Source organism: Lepisosteus oculatus, chromosome 13 (genome assembly GCF_040954835.1).
Source record: "Lepisosteus oculatus isolate fLepOcu1 chromosome 13, fLepOcu1.hap2, whole genome shotgun sequence".
NCBI lineage: Eukaryota > Metazoa > Chordata > Actinopteri > Semionotiformes > Lepisosteidae > Lepisosteus > Lepisosteus oculatus.
The window spans coordinates 8,199,465-8,220,265 of NC_090708.1; the positions used below are offsets into that span (position 1 = coordinate 8,199,465).

General features: G+C 40.1%; 1 protein-coding gene across 1 annotated transcript; it reads left to right on the forward strand.

The window, feature by feature from the left end:
- Positions 1-1,638: 1,638 nt before the first annotated feature.
- Positions 1,639-18,697, forward strand: itm2ca (integral membrane protein 2Ca). The gene is made up of 6 exons (XM_006637600.3): positions 1,639-1,907; positions 12,595-12,732; positions 13,699-13,887; positions 14,629-14,739; positions 15,574-15,724; positions 16,866-18,697. Exons 1-6 carry the CDS (start codon positions 1,812-1,814, stop codon positions 16,955-16,957), a joined length of 777 nt encoding a protein of 258 aa, XP_006637663.1. The 5' UTR covers positions 1,639-1,811; the 3' UTR covers positions 16,958-18,697.
- The last annotated feature ends 2,104 nt before the right edge of the window (positions 18,698-20,801 follow it).

The following is a 20,801-nucleotide window of genomic DNA, read 5'->3' on the forward strand; positions in this document are numbered from 1 at the left end:
TTTAAGGCTCTCTTTTAAAACAGGCAACCTACGCTGTGGAGGTTTTGGATCTGCTTAGCTTCTGAAGAATGATTGTCCCAAGGCATATCTATAAAAGCTGTTAGTAAAGGCCCATAAGTGAATTATTTCCGGAATAATTGTCCTCCCTCACTCCTAACAGCTAGAAGTTTGATTTATGGGCCAACATGGTATATTAGAATAGCTGGTTATAGCTATTTTTATTTATACATCACACCTAATGAGACGCTTTGTGCTTGTTCTGTGTATTGATGTGGATACGGGGAACTCATTTTACCAGTTAACCCTAAATCTTTAAAAATATTTCTAGGATCAAGGCTAACTTTTTTTTTAAATCTGAGTGCAGAAGTGATGTGGGGGGTGAAGGCATTTTTGAAGCTCCAGAATAATGGGAGAAGTTGCAGTGTTGAGTGGTAATTTACAGCTTTTGTTTTCTACCTGCCTGAAAAATACAGTACTACACACAGTATCAGACGATTCATATCTATGAAAAGTCGAGTATTACAGTAGAACTATCCATTCTGTGTGTAATTTAATATTTTCTGTTTAATACAGGTATAAAAAGTGGGTTACTGAACATGTAGCTTTAAAACAAAAGAGATATGGACATAGCCACAGTAACTAGGCAAAGTCGCAAGTGTATACAATTGTGAGAGTGGAGAAAAACAGTTCAGGGGTTCCCAACCCTGATCCTGGGAACCACAAAGCTGCTCATATTTGTTCCAGTGACTTGCTGTGATCCTTTTAAAGTTTATTTTCCTACTGTAAATGTGGAGATGTACATATGATACCCAATATTTAAAAGGCAACTTCCAACGTATCGCCGAACTAAGACCACTGAGCTCACATGAAAACAGGTGGGTGGGTCATCTGGGTTAGTCTGTCAACTGGATTGTGATTCCAAGTTCTCGGAGTGCCGGCAGTCTGCTGTCCACTATCACACTCGCCAATCGCCTCTCTGTTTACGGACGTTTGCCAAAAAAGTCCCGTTTTAAGACTGTCCGTAATATCTGAAGCAAAGGCCGGTACTTTAAGGAGCTGGCCCGCTGGTTACATAAAGCCAAGCAAAAAACGCAGTGAAAATGAAGAAATGTATCGTCATACTCTGACCCACCTGGGAGAAAAAAAAAACAACCGTTGCCAGACACCCGCCGCGGAAAGCAGCAATACTGTAGTTATATAATTGCAATTGTTACATGTAAAAACGGGTTTACTGTCGGTAAATCAGAACAAAAGCCATTTTTAAGGTTGGCATCCCTCCTCCATATGTGTACGTACCTAAAGGATTTTTTCCCTTAATCTTTTTTTTTTTAATTGGTAACGCTTATTGTTGTCTTTTTTTCAATGAACGTATCTAGCCTTAAGGGGAACATTTATCATTAGGAAAGAGAAATTCCTGACTGCGGTTCGCATTATTCGTATTAATATTTACGAACCCTGTGTGATAAAATGAAAGCGAAGTCCTAAGGCTGTAAGATTTCCACAAACCCCGCTTCTTCTCCGTCTCTCCATCTATGGAGTATTTCCAGGGAAGAGCTCTACAGCTCCGCCTACGCAGTCTCGGGTCCATTTCCTGAACACCCTGTCTCTTTAAGAGGATTGTTTTAAAAAAAAAAACCCTGAAACTTCCGGTAGATCAAAGCAAAAGCGAACCTAGAGACAAGAATTAGTAAGTAGGGGGTGAGAGAGGAGAGGAGAGGTGAGGAGAGAGATAGAAAGATTAAATTATCCTTTATCTCCAGCAGTCGAAGAAACAATTTCATCGAAACGGTCGGTCACCGAAGGCGCTAGACATGGTGAAGATCAGTTTCCAGCCATCCGTTGGCCAGAAAACCGAGAAGGATGAGAAAGATGGAGAGAAAACGGAGATTCTCATACCTCATCCGCATGTAAGTTAATTATTGTGAGTGGGTTTTTTTTTCTTTCATTTTTTTCAATCGTTTGGTGTACTGCAGAGCGTCTGTGTTCAATAAAATCTGTTTTATCGTCTTAATTAAGTGGAGTTATGAAACGAAAACACGGTGAGATTAGAACAGTACACTCATCTCTGAATTTAATAATGTTATTTGGTTCGAACATAAAATGTAAAATAAAGGAAGGATGGTTTAAAGTATTACTTTTGAAAATAAGGTTGAACGCACGTTTTGTGATGACTGATGCTCTTTTACAAACAGCGAGAACAAAACAAATGTTCTTTAGTACAGGCAATGCGTTTTAACACTAGAAAAAAAAAACAGTTGCAACAACTAAGTAAATTAGCCCTGTCAAATATTATTATACCTGGCTGCAAAGACTAGGCTTGCCTCCGCCTCTATTCTCACTAAAATCTTTAAAATGGAAAGTAATAGAGATTGACTGTTATCAAACCGAAAAAAAAAATAGAAACAGCAAGAGCGGACAAAATGGCAGATGGTAAATGCAGTTTTTACTCTGATTTGCAGTCTCGGATTTAGAGCATTGCTCGTTTTACGGAATTAGGTGCAGTCAACAAATGTTGCTGGTTTAAATAGTGATAATGCCCGTCTTACTGACAACATACATTTGGCCCTTTTAATGTGACGAGATATCTGTGAAAACGGTTAATATACACTGAGCTTGAAACTAAAAGGGCAAAAATACGTCTGGTTGCGTCATTTATTTGCCCTCATTACATTGTTTTTGTTCTTGAGGGTGTTGAATTTCCCGTGATCTTTACTGTAAATGATCTTGTGTAAGTGTTAAGGGTTCTAGAGGAACGGTAAGAGACTGGTTACTTTTAAAGAAGCACATACTGATCTTTTATATCTGATTCAAGGCTTATGGACAGCTGTCATCTCATTATAGGATAATAGATTTATTGGGAGATAAGGGAGTGGGCACATTTGCTTTCAGGTTGTCGTTTGTTAATCATTTTTTCAATTTAAACTGAAGCAAAGCTGCAGGGCCTACTCATAAGACTTGACATACTCTGTCCTGTACATTGTGAAATCTGCTTGAGTATTTCCTTAGCTTTTGAAAATTGTAGCATACATTATGTGTATTACTATATCCAATCATAGTGACCTAAATGGATGTATAGCAGAAGTAAAAAAAAAACTACTGTGACTATTATGTGTAAATGTTGCAGTGTAGCAGCCTCACTGCAGTGAATAAAGCATTAAAGTAGCTCACAAAGACCTCATTATGTCAGCTTGTGTCTGTAACAATTTTAATCACACTGAGTAAACAGTTCCTTCATGAAGAAACGAGTCAGACTTGTCATTCTCTGCAGGGGACCTGAAGACAGCCGAACTACACCCACACAGGAAGCACTGCAAATAGACGGCTTGATGCTTTATATAAAATCTTATACTCGGTTGAGGTTTCATAACTGTGGCATTTTGCAACATGATGGTGACTAAGGCATCGTGCTGCTGTGGTGTGTTGAATGCTGCTGCCTTGGCATTCTTCCGGTCCTGGGTTCGATTGCAGAGTGGGGCACCTTCTGTCTGTGTGTGTTTGGCATTTTCCCTGTGTGTTCAGGTTTCTTTCCACATTCCAGATACATGCTGGCGAAGTTAGAGGGCATCTCTAAAGTGTCCCTTTGCGCGTGTATCACCCATTCAGGGTGTTTTCCTGCCTTTCCTGGAATAAACCGCTTTCTGATGACAGATGGATGGCTGTGAATATTTGGCCATGTTGTAGCTCAGTGATTCCTCATCCTGGTTCTGTAGTACCACTGTGTGTGCTGGTTGTTATTCTGGGCCCTTAATCACTTGTGCTGATTGGTATCTGTATCTGATCTGCTTACAGGTTTAGACTTTTTTTTGCACTATTTTTTGCAAAAATACCCTAAAAGCACAATATTTCCAACTGCCTTAGCACAGACCTCAATGCAGCCCCCCCACAGCTTTCTAACTGCTCCTTTTTTGACTAGATAGTTCTTAATAAGTGATCAATTGATGAACACAGGTGGAAATGACCGTGTACTGGCCATCACCCACAGCGAGTAAGTGCTTTTCCTTCTGCTTAAGTTGAATGGGTTCATGGCAGTCATGAATTTCTCTAATTAGCACAGGGTTCATATTACTTACAGACCACTTTCAGTTTAATTAAAAGCTGAAAGCACTCTAGATGCAGAATTGAGAACCAGTGCTCTAGCTCAGTGATTGATTTTCTAGATCTTTTTACTGTACAGATTTTCACCGCTGTAAATGTCAGCCTTCAAAGATACATGGGACCACCTGGGTGAGAAATAGGGGGAATGTCTTTTAACCCAATATTGGATATTAAAGTTTTTTTTTCCCCAAAACATTTTTTTATGCCCACTGATTTTGGAATCGCCAACTGTGCTTTAAGACCAGTGCCTCTTATTCTGGGTTTCTTTTTCTTTTGCAAGGAAGGATGCTCCTTGTATTTCTTATCCTAAAAACTCAGTTATACACACAATAGTACAATAATAAACATACAGTACCTGATTATATGCTCTCACCATAATTATGCACATTCTGATTATTCCTTAGTGCAGCACATTTATCACCCGGCCTAAGGCAGCTTGGCTCAATGGTTTGAGAAATAGAAACAAGCTGCAAGTGTTTTCTCACTCCCACTCCATCAGTCTGTTTTAAATTTTCCTGCTCTTGTTTTAGTTCATTTTTATTGATAGTAGACTAATTACTACAGCGTGTTTACACGATGCTTTCTCAATTTTGAATTACAGCATTTTAATAAAGTACTTTTTACTTTTTTCCCCCACCCCTGGGTTCACTAGGATTCATGATCTGAAAAATCCTCTGTGATGGGTGAATTTAAATGTATCCCACTTGGGTTCCACCAGGTCATACAACTCATTTATTTAAAAAAAAACATTGGTGATTGTAATTGTTAACCCCCCCGTCTTTTGGAATAAGGAACTGTTTGTCGTGTCGCTGGTTGCAGCTACACACTGCACAGTTGTGCACTGAAATGAGAGAGTGTTAGTAAACTCCACCTTCAAGACAGTAATCTTGTCACACATCACGGGCTGCAGAGCCCTGGGGCAGCAGTTCATCATCGAACGGAGATGAAGCACATCTTTTGTTGACAGTTTCATACACCAGTAGGGGTCGCTGTGTCTCTGAGGCCACAACAGCCCTATGTGAATGACCTTGTTCTTCTCTAGATGACGCTGGGAAGAATATGTACCTCCACTTCAGGGATCAAGTCACATTCTGGCTCGAACCTGCAACCTCAGAGCTCAAACTGGGCTCGGGCAAGCACCAGACACTTGAGCCAATTGGAAGGCCCTCTTAAGAAAGTCGTTCTGATCGATCCTGTCACGGTACTGCTTGGCTCAAAGGCCAGCAGGACATGACACCATTCAAATTAAACACTGGGTTATATGATGTGGGACTTGCTGTAGCTGCTTCTGATAATAGGCCAGTTGGCAAAGAAAAAGGTTTGTTCTTGTTAAAAGGAAGCACTGTATACAGTGAAATTGAAAATAAAGGCTCCATTTGGTAATCGCGTATCCCTGGCCCAGCTTTGCCTTTCAATAATCTACACAGTACATCACTAAAATGGTCCATTTATAAGTAACAGATGCCTTCATGGCTCATTCTTAACTGTTCTTTAAGCACGTACCCATTGAGAATGTGAGCCTTTCTGTGGGTATTTGTCCTGCATTACTTTGTCACGCTTTATAACAAAAGACTTTTAAAATAATGTTGTTGATTATAGTTCTCTTAAATGGTTTAATACAGTCTTTTAGAAATGTGAAATGATTTAATAAGCGCTAATGTGTATTTGGTCAGACAGAGGCAAATGCCACTGCAGAATACATAGCAGAATCCTGCAATACCAGCATGCACCGTGGACTCGAGTTTCTATTTTCAATCATGGAAATAATGTTCTACCTTGATACAGTACATTAGCTTGCTCATATGTTGTAACCCTGTCTCCTATTGGCTGCGGATCCATGCTGTTGTCAGAGCTCGAGTCCTTGAGCTGAAGCAAAAGGGTTACCATGAAAACCGCTGCCTCAAAGCTTCTGGGTTCTTCCTCGTTTGCTTGTTTCAGAGCTGGAATCCGTTGTTCTCATTTTTTGTGTGCAATGCCTTTTTTTAGAACTGACAGCCGAGTAATTGGGCGTTTGACTGTCTGTCTTTATATAGTATTAATTTCTGATTATAGTCAAGGACCATGTGTTCAAGCCTAATGTTACTAAACACATCAAAAGCAGTGTAGACTGTTGTCATGGTAATGGCAGCCGAGAAAAGAAAGTGGTTTACAATGAATATTATTTGCCAGTGACTGTGAAGGACTTTAATTGGATTTAGAATAAAAATATCTGCAATATTTGAATAATGTTTAACCAGATAAGTCAACGTCAAGATACTGTATTTAATTGTGACCTCTGCTACCTAGACAAGTCATCCTGGATCTGAGTCTGGGGAGTAAGAACACACTGGGCCGTGTTGTCGGACTGTGCCAAGAAGTCATTGGTGCTGATCCTTCGGGATTGTCCCAGGTCCAGCATATCAAATTCCTAGAGGACCATTCACGCCATTTGTTTAATGAATTACAGTGACTCCCCCCAGAAACAGGATTGGGATTTCCACATTTAAAAACAGACAGGTTCAAGTTCTCATTCATTCTTGTGGCCACAACATTGGATTTTTTTGTGTGCATGTACTGTATATGTGTATTGTTTGTTTTTCTTTATTTTGCCTGCTGCTGTGAAACAATTTGCCTCTTGGGGATAATAAAGACTCTCAATGTCCTAAAGACCTGTTCAAATAAAATCACATGTAAAAAACTGTGCACAATCAGACGAGGGACATTATATAACCATGTATACTGGAGGTCTAACCCCTCACATTTAACATTGCTTCTTTGCCGTGCTCAACTTGGTGTTGTGTTAATAATCATTGTAGGGCCTTTTCTGTTTATTTTTCTATCACGTGACATCCTTTTAAACTTAGTACAATTTCATTTCACCATTAAGAATACTATATTTGCTAGTTACAAAACGACACCAGATCCCGAGTGATTTATTTCTCATGCAGATCACTGTTCCCAGTGCCTGTTTAACTTGCATTGTAAGTGTATTATTGCCTAGTGAGATGCAACAATATTCTTTCCAACACACTGGGGATGTTGTTTATAATAATTATTTAAAATTATAATGAAGATCATGGAGCATCCCGCACTGAGAAAGCAGTGGATATGTTTTTTTCATTATAATGAAATAATATAATCCCAACATATAATTTCATTATAATGTTGGGATCCAGCCCAGACATAATGACTGCTAATTGCCCTTAAAAAGGAGATGTGTTGTGAAATGCTGAAAACACTAATGACATGAAATTTATTATCTTTAAAAATGGCCTCACTTAAGATCAAAATTAATTGCAAATACCCTGAAGTGTTAACGAGCATTTACAATGTGCATGATTCTCAAGGCTGAAGGGTGGGATCAAGTAAATACTCCCACCTTTAATTATAGATAGATTACAGAAAGCCTCTGTATACACACCTCCCACTAGCTGTAATACAACAGGCTCTTTGAAGGATTATATATCCAAAATGGATACTTTGATTTTTTTTTACAATGTACAAAAAAAGAAAAGGTAATTGTAGAATGACATTTTAGAAAAGGTGCAGATGTACACAGCCATCCAAAGAATGAAGAGGCTTTTTCAGTATAAATTCAAAATGATATGAGCAAAGCCCAATAATGTGGCTCAAATTCTGATTGAAACACAGTTGAAAACTACATCACACTGAGCATTTTGAAAAGAAAATACAGTACGTAATTCACCTTAATTCCTCTATAGAGAATACGGAGGAAAAAAATAGAGGTTACATAACCATTCCATTACGAACAATTTTGCCAAAATCAAACGCAGGACTTGAGCGTCATCCTGAAAGAGCTTTTCTGACAGTGCTCCTAAGCTATTTGCCTTCTGAAGCTGTATGGCAAGCTGTAATATGAAGCTGAGGGAAGATTTTGAACAGACTGTACCCTGCACTGCCCCTGCAAGCTGTATTGAATTAGTGAGCTCAGTAGAGCCAATTCTTTAATGGCTTAGAGTCTGTTTTTTCCCATAGATATATTGAGCATTAAAAGAAATGTATTACTGTGCTTGTGCATGTTTTTTTTAAAGAAATAAAGTATACACATTTTGGATACTTGATGTCATTTTGATTGAAAGTGTTAAGAGACTTGGGACTGTTGCATAAGCACTAAACCACTTCATTAGCAAGAGCGGGTTGGAGCAGGTGATGAGGTATTATCACTGAGCTGTGGTACATTGAGCCTAGTTAAGATCTGGGAAGATAAACAAAGAAAGGAATCAATATACCCCGCATGTCAAGATAACAGTGCCTTTGGTCCATCAGTATGTTGGAGGCATGACTAAGTCATCTCATGTGGATTTGCTAGCGGTGGAGCCAAGTCCTCTACAGGGATGACTCAAGGTTTTGTGTACACAGCCCTGCTGGATGCTGGTGAGTGTGGAACAGCATGGGAAGGTCCCCTGTGTCATGGTCTAGGCAGGAGTGTCTTGTAGCTGGAGAGCTCCACCTGCAAGGATTGATGACAGCCTGCCTGTACAGCACTACCTTGATCACGTCTAGGGCATCGCTGGCTGCCCCTCCTGCGTGCTCATCCCGATGTGACCAAGTTCCAGCATGTCGCCCCTGTTTAAAACAAGACAGCGTCCGCGCTGTCTAGTGTGGCACTGTGTCCTCTCTGAGCCCATGAGCAAGTGTGATCATATCCTGGCAAGGGCAGAGCTACATGTGTATCCTTCTTTATTACCGTATATAAGTTATGCCACTTGAGATTTTAGCGACGCGTACTATTTGCTTGATGTTTTGCCCAAAGCACTTATTTTACCTCCACAAAACTGTTAGAGCTTGGATATATATTGAGTGCATTGATGACAGTGGTAATCTTTTTGCCAAGTAGTCTGTTTCTGCCACAGGTATTCCACTATAACATTTATGCTTGCAGGCAAGTGTTTTAATTGTTTTTTTAGCACACCGACACTGAATCTGCACATTTGAGCTCACAAACATCCAGGTTTAAAACCAGCTGATATCAGGATTTAGGTCTATCCTTGCTTTCTTTGCTCATGACAGCGTAGCCCAGAATGTGTTTCCAGAGCCTGTCTGTTTATGGAGCAGAATGCGTTTGTGTATGGATTCTCTTCAATTTGGAACTTTGTGAGCTCAGCTGTATCTCTGAAATTGAATTAAACATTAATTATTGGATACAGTGGTTAGAATGTAGGAGACGTACATGCTATATTCTGTTATAATACTGAGCATAATTAAATTTGATAGCTTGTGCACTCAAACTATTTTCATTCATTTATATAGTGGATGTAGGATAGGGAACATAAATAATGGCTATTCACTTTATTTCTTCTTCCTTGAATTATGTTGCTAACTTAATAACATTTTCTACAGAGGGAAGTCAGGTGCTTTTTAATATGGAATGGCCTGACATTCAAAGAAATGTATTGTGATGGTTAATTTAGTGGTGCGTTGCAGAAGGTGATTGGGTATGGTGGCATTTCTAGTCTCCCAAATATGTTCTGTAGTATGCCTGTCTTTGTCATATCTATCTGCTGTCATCAAAACTTCATTACAAATAGGAAAGGTAATGTTTTTTTTTCTTATCGGAGAGAAGTGATCAGGTAAAAAATACAGATGGAACTGACCCTTCAGTCATATGGACTTTATGGTTGAAATGATCAAAAATGAAGATTGAGCGATTTCCCCCATTAATGCTGAAGCAATTTTAAGTTAGTTTTCCAATAAAACTTTTCCAGCTACATGAATGATGCATTTAACGCAGGAAACAACTTTATCGTGTTTTGCTGGAGGATCACTTGAGGTTTAGTGTCAACTTAAAAAAAAAAACATCAGCGGTTCTGTGATGTCAGTTCTGTTCCTGTGTTCCTTCCAGACAGATTAGTAATAGAAAAAAGCTTGTTTTTTTCCCCAAGGATGAAAAAAAATGTAGCAGACTTCTGATTTGGCAGCACAAAAATAGTTTCACACTTTTCTCAGCCTGCCAATAATTTACATAATATTACTGACGATGATTTATGTTGGTGGTCTGAAGGAGGATGCCTTATTTATTCTTCCTAGTTGAAATTTTGCTGTCGTGTATCCACGTCATCACACAGAGCTGCCAAACGATCGCTGGAGTGACTTGCAGGACCTTAGACTTACCTTTCGCACCCTTCAAAACGGCTAAAGGGGTGGAATGGCCGAAGACGAAATCTATTTCTGTCAGCTCGAAAGATGTAGGATTGTGGGTTACTTTTTTTATAGGCCAGTGAATTGGAACAGCGAGTCGTGTTTTGTCACGATGTGAACCCCGGGAGGCTGAGGGAGTGTCAGGCCGCCCCATCTTTGAGCGACTTGTCTTTTAATACATCACAGGCAGCACAGCGGCTCACTGGAGGTTCGGCACTGATTAGTGAAGCAACAGAGTGACAGAGAAGTAGAACTCGCCGTGGTCACTAAAAATCCCAGGGTGTCCCTCAAAAAGAGTAGGAGGTGTTACTCTGGTGTCCCCCTGGCCCTTACCAATCATGGCCTCTTAATTATCCTTGTCTATGAACTGGCTTCATTACTTTGCTATCCTGTGCCCTAACAGCTAATGTGTCGTGTAATTTGGCTGCCATTGCGTCATCCATGTTGAGGCTACACGTTGGCGGTGGTTGTGAGGAGTCCCAGTTTCCTGTAAGGCGCTTTGAGTGGAGTGTCCAAGAAGCACTATATAAGTTTAATGAATTATTATTAACAGCACCACAAGCCTGCGAGCACCTCAGGGGTTACTGAGTGCCAAGACCCTGGCTGACTAATCTTGCCTTGTTCCGAGTACCGCTTGACATAACCCAGGCTCGAACCCATGATTCTTCTCGTTCTCCACTCCGAGCAAGCACCTTTGCTGGTTGAGCCAATCTGGAACCCCATGTGCTTAAATGTTTTTTTTCTTAGAAACTTCTGTTGATACCAGAGTAATTTGTCATTGTATAGACATTACCAATTAGCATTAGCAGTGAACTGTCTTTGCATGGGATCTTTGCCATTTTTGTCATGACTTCAGAAAATAGCAGCTAATACAGCCATTGCAGGGTCATTTATTCACCAGCAGGTGTCAGTATTTTCTAATACTGAAGTTTCCCTCAGAGAAAAGTGACACCTAGGCCTAACCAGTGCTTTTGCATCTGGCTGGTACTGTCAGATATGGAAGTACTGGCAGTTGTTGTGCACAGTTCACAGACCTATATTCCCTAATAACTTCTGTTCATGGTCTGATCATGTTCAATTCAAAACACATTTGATTATAATCTGTGATGATACCGAACACAGTCGTACAGGGTTGCAAGTTAATCCTGTGTTTTAATGCCTTGTGTTGAGATAAAGAACAGTAAGAATTCTCAAGATTGTTTCCATCCAGTCATTTTGATTTTCTGGAAAGTTATTTTTAGCTCTTCTTGAACATGAGGATCAGTTTTTCCTTTTTTTAAAGGTAACTCGACAGGGCCATTTCTATCCTTCCAGCTTGTCCCGAAAGACAAGGCATCTCTGTTATTTTTTACCAGTCGTTCAACTGATAAACAGGTCTGTTTGGTTACGAACATTATTTACCACCATTAAGATTTTGGAAGATTGGCGAAATTAGTATCTACAGTTCTTTTTTTCCCTACTTAAAGCACTGGGTCTAACTGATTACTTTCTAGAAATCGAATTTTTTTTATATATGATTGTTTTTCCCCTGCAACCAGAGCTTAGAAAGTAGGAACAGAATCCCAGATGGTCACCTTGCCATGGAGCAGGATTTGGTATTAACGCGTGACTGTGTGGGCGTTACATGCTGCATGGGTATGAAATATCCATCTCTATAAAAATAGGAAGCTGGTTGATACAACTGCAGTAGGCTTGGTAATCATGAGTGTGGTGTTTCGAAGTGTGAACACACACCTACAGGTGTAGATAAATGTTGATTCATATATTAAGCAAGCTATGATGTAAAGCAGCTCATTGGCCAGGAGTCACAATAAGTTGTGCTTGTGTTGCTTGAGGCAGAGGGGCTGGGCACTTCACTTCTGAACCTTGTCAAGGGCCTGAAACCGAAAGGCAGTGCTTTTTGGTTCTGTAACAAAGCTTAAATCATGCAGTTTGCTGGAGTGATGCAATACTTTCAACTCTTTGAAGTTCCACAGAGAACCGTTAAAAGACCTTTTTGTGCTATATATAAAACTTCCACTTGAAAGTGTGAGAAAAGGTTTACAGTATATTATTCAATTTACTAGCCCATTCAGAAAATGGGAACTATTTTTTTTGATTAGTGGTTATTTGGTTTTGGTATTTTGGAATTTGTTCCCTTTCACCACAGCAAGACTTTTGCAACAACTTTAAGAACGTATGCAAAGGTACAGTCATGTCCAGCCTGTTTTTCTTTTTGATCTGTCACTTATTAAACATCAAATTTGAATTTGACCACGGTTAAAGAATTCCATATCGGAGTTTGACAAAAAACACGAGCTTCTGCGTTTAACATGTCTGTTCCCAAATATGATAATCCGTTTGGTTTTCATGATTTTTCAGGAAGAGTTGATTCTTCCCATCCGCCCCAAAAAGTCCTCTCTGAACGGCCTCTGCTGCCTGACCTTTGGGCTGGTGCTCTTTATGTCTGGTCTTGTGCTGGCGTCCATCTATGTCTACAGGTACTACTTCATTGCTCAGGTAAGCATGGCCTCTTTCCAGCCTTTTTTGTGCCTTTCTGTTTCATTTTTGAGGGGTTAAGAAATATAGACTTTGCAATGGTTGCGTAGGGGGATATTTTTTGCATGTTATTTATGCTTTTTTAACGCAGGGCACCACAAACCCTTCAGCATACAGCTACAGTGGTTTCAATGAGATTCTTCTCATTTACAAGTTTTCACACTGTAAGAGCCAAATGATTATAGTCCGTGTAATCCATTTTTACCCTGGGTATCTGGGGCTTGGAGACCTGTGAACTCGCAGGCTGCACAAGAGGGTTGCGACAGGGTCCCTCAGCCTGGTTCAAGACAGGATTCGCAATCTGCACTGTTGGCACCAGTAGGCAGTCTTGCTACACGCCTGGGAGATACTGTGGCATTGACACACGTTAATCAGCACAGTGAATTTACCTACGTAATGTCTGTTAAGTAAAATAAAAAAGGGTTGTCATATGTCGGGTGATCGCTTTGTGAATGTTAGTTATAAGTGACAGGTTTCTATTGATGATCGGTGTGTTAACTGTGAAGCCAAGGTGCTGTTCTGTGCTCTGTGGCTTAGTCTGGAAAGGTACTCGCAGTCAGCACAAGATACAGCACAGTCAAAGTCGATTAGAGTCATTAGCCGATTGTAAGGGCATCATTAGTTCTACTTTACTACTTTGAAATTTATCAAAGGAAGTTTATTTTGCACATTCTCTGCATCCGGTTTCAGAGATTTTATTTAATACACAGCCAATTGGACAAAATACCCAAATTCTGAATGTTGCAATTAGGCATGTATCCATCGGCGTCTTGCACAAGTTTTCTGAAAGCCGAGCCTTGCCGACTGCTTCCCTTTGAGCTTGAATTCCCTGGTGGGGAGGCCTGCGAGACTGGGATGCCGCCCCTCCCCTCCCGGTGTGGCATGGCGTGGCCGGGCCTGAGCTTTCTTTCCCGTGCGGCACTGCAGGTCCCGCAGGAGAACATGTTCCACTGCCGTGTGCTGTACGAGGACTCAGTCTACGCCCCACTCAGAGGCCGTCAGGAGCTGGAAGAGAACGTGGGCATTTACATCGACGACAACTACGAGCAGATCAACGTCCCCGTGCCTCACTTCGGAGGAAGCGATCCTGCCGACATCATCCACGACTTTCACAGGGTGAGTCTCTCGCCCAGCCCTCCTCTGGCCTTTCTTTTCCTCTGCTGGCTGCTGAAAAGTCTTTACTTCTACAGTGTAACAATTTGTTTAACCGACATTTTCATTTCAGAGACTGGGAATGGAAAGTGAGCTCGGTGGTGGTGTGTTCTGTCTCTTCCTTCTTGGTATATATACATGAGATTGCTTTTTTTACAGCTTTCAAAGACTTGGGTTTTAAAGTGAGAAAGTTGGAGGCTTCAAGTGATATAACGAGTATCTGAGTGTAGTGTGGTGCACTGCAGTCTCAGTTAAGATGTAAAGTTGCAGCACTGCTGGTGTGAATCTGCGCCTCGTCTCCGGCTCCTCTATACAGCAGCACACAAATGGCTGAGCTCCGCTGGTAGGCTTCAGCAGGTGCAGATTCCCATGGCTTTTGGTTTCACGGCAGCTCCTGTAGTCTGCCAGGCGACTGTGAGCCTACAGGGTCGCCTGTAACATATGTGCCACCCCTCCTACTAGGGCCAGCTCTCTAGCATGGCACTCCCAGTGGGTGGGGAAGGCTCTGGCGGAGAGGTGCATCCACAGTACCTTGTGGTACGGGCGTTTCAAGTCAGCTTGGATTTGCAGCTGCATGTTTGTTTTTGTAGCATCACAGCTTCCTTTTAAAATGATCTGCAGTATTTTCCTGTGGAAACTTTGACTTTTATGTTGGTAAGGCGTTGCCCATGATTGCCCAACCTGAACAGCTCTCTCTTCCTGCAGGGTCTGACAGCCTACCATGACATTGCACTGGACAAGTGCTATGTCATCGAGCTCAACACCACCATCGTGATGCCTCCGCGGAACCTCTGGGAGCTGCTGATAAATGTCAAGGTACAGACATAGTTTTCAAAATGCATGAATGTTTAGTGACAGGAACATTTTATTTCAAAGAAAAATTTCTCTAAGACAACATTGCAGCTAAGCAAACTAGCTATAAATGATGTATAGAAATAACGTGGCACTGTGGCGCAGTGGATAGAATTGCTGCCTTGCAACAGTAGGCCATTGGGCTCAGTTCCTTGGGTGCTATATGTGTGTATATCGTGTTGTGAACATGAGGAGAATAAACATGGGTTTCCTCCAGGTGCTCCAGTTTCCACACACTGTCCAAAGACATACTGGCAGGTTAATTGGCTTCTGGGAAATTGTCCACAAACACAGATGTTTGTGTCTGTGGGTGCTCTGTGATGGACTGGCGTCCCATCCAGGCTGTATCCTGCCTTCCGCCACTTGCTTGCTGCAAGAGACTCCTGCTTCCCTGCGACCCCATGTTGGATAAAGTGGTTAGAAAACAGATGGATGGATTACTCTGAGACAGTGCACAAATAAAATGTCTGCGGTCCTTGCCCTCTAGTCCAAGCTTGGTATTTATTTTAGGTTGGGAAGAGATAACTGTTGTTGTGACTATATACTGCCCACTGCCTATGAGCTCTGCGATGGACTGCTGTCCTGAGCAGGATGTATCCCTCCTTGAGCGAATTGCTTGCCAGGATAGGCTCCGGCTCCCCCACAACCCTCCATATGAGCTCAACACGTGAAAAAACTCCAGAACATTTCTAGCATAACCTCCCTATAAAGTATTTGAGCTGCTCAGCACCCATGTAACTCGGGAGCCGTTTCCCACAAACACGCATGATGGAATGGATTGTACCCGCTTCTTTCCAGAAGGGGACGTACTTGCCACAGACGTACATCATCCAGGAGGAAATGGTCGTCACTGGGAGGGTCCATAACATGCGTCAGCTGGGGGCCTTCATTTACCGTCTGTGCAATGGCAAGGAGACTTACCGGCTGAAACGCAGGAGCAGCAGGAGACGTAAGAAATCTTTATTGATTGTTTTGGAGAATCTGCTGAGGCAGACTTACCACCAGGCCAGCACTTACCACTGCCTGTCAGGGTAAATTCTGTTTAATTGAAGCAGTGCTGACCAGGAGGCCTGTGATATCTGACTGAACCGATGCCAGTGTTCTAATGAGTAATGGGATGACAAATCGTCTCGACACAAACACATGAGCTAAACTGCAGAAGTGCAACAAACCCTTTTTCACAGTCTGATAGTCTTACATACCAGATGGCGCAATAGATAATGTTGAAGCGTACAGCCAGCTAAATGAGACATCCTCTTTGTGTTTTCAAGTTTGCACAGATGGAGAGAAGAGGAATGTCTTACTTGAGATTACAGACTGTGCAGCAAATTTAAATCTTAACTGGGATATTTATGGTTTCTGCCAAATCAGAAGTTTTAATTTTGTTAAAACTTTGTTTTGCTATCGACTATGACCAGGGAGAATGAGGAACTGCTCACCCAATCCATAGTGCGGGCCATCAGGCAATTTGGAAATAACCATCACTAAATTATCAGCAGAACTTGAGTTGATGCTGTTTTTTTAAAGAAGCCTGGTATATTGTTACAGTATACTTTGATATTTAATTGCAAATCGTGCAAGACACAAAATAGTCATCTTTGTCTTTGTAACACAACCTATCAGTCGTGCATTCATCTGTTTAAAATTGGGGCTGATCTCAATGATAAACCAATTCTTTTCAGTTTATTTCCTTCCAGGTAAGAAGCAAATACTTATCACAGTAGAATTGTAAAATATCATTTTTCATGTTATAGTTAGGGTTAGTATTCGATAGTGTTGGGTAAATTTTCAAAACTGACATCAGTACTGCAGCAGAATATGGTGTCACATTTTTAGCTTCTGTGGTTAAAATGGCTTTTCATGGATAAAATGAAAGAAACTCCAGAGATACCCTATTTCTCACTTTTGAATTTTGTGGTCTGGTAAATGTAGTTGCTCCTAAATCATGGGTATTTGGATTGAAAAGACTTAGCTTTAAGATATCTATATTTAGTAAATGTTAGTGGTGAGGAGGACTATTTTACTGGGTGGTTTAAAAAAGTATCTTGCAGTTGGCTTTCTTTTAATTTTCTGCCTTTTCTCTTCTGCAGGTATTGATAAGCGAGAAGTACAAAAATGCCACAGGATTCGTCACTTTGAGAACACTTTTGTGGTAGAAACTGTGATCTGCGATAAGGCCTAACACCTTGCTGGTTCTTTTGCCAATGTGAAAAAACTCTGATACTGTAGCCATCTCTTGTGTGTTTTGTTAACTGCACTTTAAGCGTTGTATTGTACCTTGTTTTTGGGGAGTTCTGTCTACTCTGATTTAGTTTGTCTTATTTTAGAATTTGTTTCTGTCTCACTATTTTTTGTAGTTTGTTACAAGACACACATGGCATTTTTGAGTGTTTTTTTATTTTTCGAAGCAACATTTAGTATGTTGAACAAGTATGCTGTAAAATTTAACAAGGAGTTAGATTCCAGCATTGTACTACCAGGGTTAAACACTGTCAGATTTGAACCAAAAAAGGTTCCATTTGTTTGTTTTTTTCTCGTCTTTGCTTTAAGTCCTTCATAGGAAACTTAGTGCACTTTTTAGACAGTAATAAGACTATTCTGTGTGCAGATTCACAATGCATATTTTGCAGCACATTTTGTTAAATGTTAATTTTTGTGTGAGCACAATTTATTTTTTAGATTTTTTTCTTTTGGTTTTTCACATTTTTATAAGAAAAAAACACTATGTCCTTCTTCTCTTCCAACTCGATTGACCTGTTATACAGTTGTCTTAGTCCCATTAAATCCATCAGAATTATTTTCTTATGGTGGGAAACAAGCATGATTTTCTAGATATTTAGATCCGGAGTTCTACATCACCATATATATATTATATATCAAGAAATTATACTGACATATAAGGGACAAAAATTGGTTACGTCTTTCATTTGGCTGAACATGTGGCTACATTTTAAAGAATTGATGGGATTTGCTTTTGTCAAAGGAGGAGGGCAGCCAATAGTGGTGCATAAAGTGTGGATTTTAGGTGTTGTAACATCCTTTCTTTGACTAAGAAAATGTCCTGAAGGGAAATGTTTGGTATCTTTATTACCACAAAAAAAAACTTTGGTAATCACTTATTTTGGTTAAGAGTGGCGTTCAATAAACTAAAGGCATCCATTGAACAGTAAATAATTGCCGTCCCTTAATTCCTTTTTCGTTTTTTCCCCCTCTTTCTATGTATCCTTGTAACCGCTTCTGAATAGTCGACCAACTTCATTTTTTTCCCCCAATTTCTTATTGCGTGATTTTAGTGTCCTATTTTATCGTGCTGATACTTTTCAAAATGCACCGCTTTTCTCTCTCCCTCCCTCCTCTTAAGACCGGAACTTAGTCAGGCCCTGTTTGATCCGCTGGGCATTAGCAAAGTAAAACAAATTTCTGATTTTACCAGGTGAGCATTCAACAGCATATAAGGTACTGAACGTGCCCAAAAGACCCTGGTTCATGGAGTCCCACATGTACCTAATTAGTGCAAGAAACCAGGCATTATATCCACATTAATGGTTTCATGTTTTCATTTACAAATCTGTAGCCATCAGTTTAGAGAACTAGTGCCAGTTTCACTCCTTGTTGAGGTTCTGATATTGGGAATGTTCCCCTGTACATTTTTTGAGTATGTTCACTTTATCCCTGTTTTTTTTGGTCATGAAGACTTGTTTTTGTCTTTGGTTTTCTTCAGTTTGCATGTTTGTTTCCCCAGATCCTGCACTGTACGAACATTTTATAATACTATGGGAAAAAAGCCTTAGTTCAGTGATGAACTAAAGTAATTGCTATTGTAAGGGAATTTAGTATTAAATGTCTGTATATGAAACCTTCAACCCGTCTGTTACTTTTGTCTGCTAGTAATCCCTATCTATTAATAAAGAAGTAAATACTACTGGCTTGGACTGTGTGTTTCACTAATGAAGTGACAGCTCTTGGTTCAGTTCTAGGTTGGGACATTTTCTATGAAGAGTTTGGATGATCTCCCTGTCATACGTGGCAAAAGAGACACAAATAGACTTTATATGGATTGGTGAAGTCCTTTGAGTTTGAAGAGATTTTGGAGTCTAATTTGTGGCTTAACCAGTTTTCTAAATCATTATACTTCATCTTGGTTTCTGCAACTGTTCAGGAAGGCTGTTGTTTCATCATTCTTCAGATACAATTGAAATACATTTTCTGCATAACCAGGACGTGTATGAAATGTGTGGTTTTGGTGACAGGACAGCAGACTAACCTTGTAAACAAATACAAATGCAGTTGAAAAGAATCGCTTTACAAAATGGAGCAGAAATTATGCATTCTATAGATACAAAATTCATTCTTAGTAATTGCTTACTGTATATTCAGTTCTCTGAGTTGCAAAAGCAGAGTTGCAAAAAAAAAAACTGCTACTATGCATGCTGCAGGCTTAGAACAGACGTTAATAAATTTTTTACACAAATCAGAAACTGGACAGATGGTTAGCCATATGGTGTCATTACCACTGCATGTATAGGTCCTTCAAACAGAAATGTAGTATTTAAAATGCACTATCAGTGGCAGTTATTTGTATGAATGCATGCATTGTCAACATGCCCATTCAGTTTCACTACAATTTGCTTTGTGTGTTTTCTTTCTTCTGTTTGCAGCATGTTAATAAACCTTTAACTAGTTCCTTTGCAGCCTACGCTTGCTGACGCAGCTGCCTACTTTTACTATTGTTGAAGAACGTTTTGACAACTGATTGCTATCTGCTGCGCTTCCATATTTGAGACTTCTTGTTTTACTGAACTGTTAAGATATTTAGACGATGTGGATTATGTATAAAAAAGGTGGATGCATTTAAAAGTATTTGTGATTCTTTCGTGCATCTCAACTCGATTACCTTCTCTTCTGAAGAAGCCTCTTAACATTCAGCTGCAAAAAGAAAGACCCTGCTTTGTGAAAAACCTGCATTTTCAGTTCTTTTAGAAAAGGAAAGAAACGCGTCATTTGTTTACGGATTTCATTTGTGATGTCGAATTTAGAAAGTGCATATGCCATTTTGGTGCTTGAGCAGAGGACATCTGCCTTGACATCGTAAGAGGCAAATGATAGACTGTAAAAGCATATGTTTGGGGCATATTGGACATTAACTAGTGTTAATACTGCACCCCCTCAATGTAACACTGAATTTTCATGCCAGAGTTCAGGGTGATTAAGTGTTGCTCCTTCATCTTCTGAATATAGCCCAGAATATGACTGTGTCAGATATGTTCTAATTGGATTAACCCATTAACTGCTCCTCTCCGCAGTACATTTGCTGTTAAGACGTGCAAATGTGCACCCAAAATGTCTGGCAAGACTCTACGCTGAACTGAAGGGTATTTCAGTTAATCTAGACGGAGGGGAGGGAAGAATCTGTGAGGTGTTTTTGGAGTTCAAAGCGCCTTGCTTGTTTTCTGAAAGTGACCTTCATAACAAGTGAGTATCCTAGCTTAAATGACATGCACAAAAGTGCTGTTAGAAGCACATTTTAATATTAAGCTCCATGAGCAATGGCAGTACAGGATTTTAGCATCAAAAGAAACAGAATTCCTCAGCTTTATTGGTTATGAAGGAAAACTGAAAATGAATGTTATGTACTGTAAATGTGATTTGAAACGATCCATTATCATGCACAACATTGTTTGTGTTTTATAATCTGTAGAAGTGTCATGATTTTCATGGGCTGAATTTCCTTGAGCCTGATGTTATCTGCAAGTTGTGAGTACCACCCAGTCTTCTTGTAGGCTTATAGAGTTTGTACTGATTTCCAAATACAAATTACAGGTGCTTCTGCAAGCCATATGTAAAACAAGTTATTTTGTTTTTATTGCTGACAGCCAATACTAAAACAATTTTATTAAATTAAAACACTGTCATTGTAGACATTCCTTATGTTGAACTACTAGCCCAATTCAAATTGTTTTGTGTCAGAATTATCTTCACATTCTACAGAAGCCTAATTTTTAAGCAGGGAATGCTATACTATCATT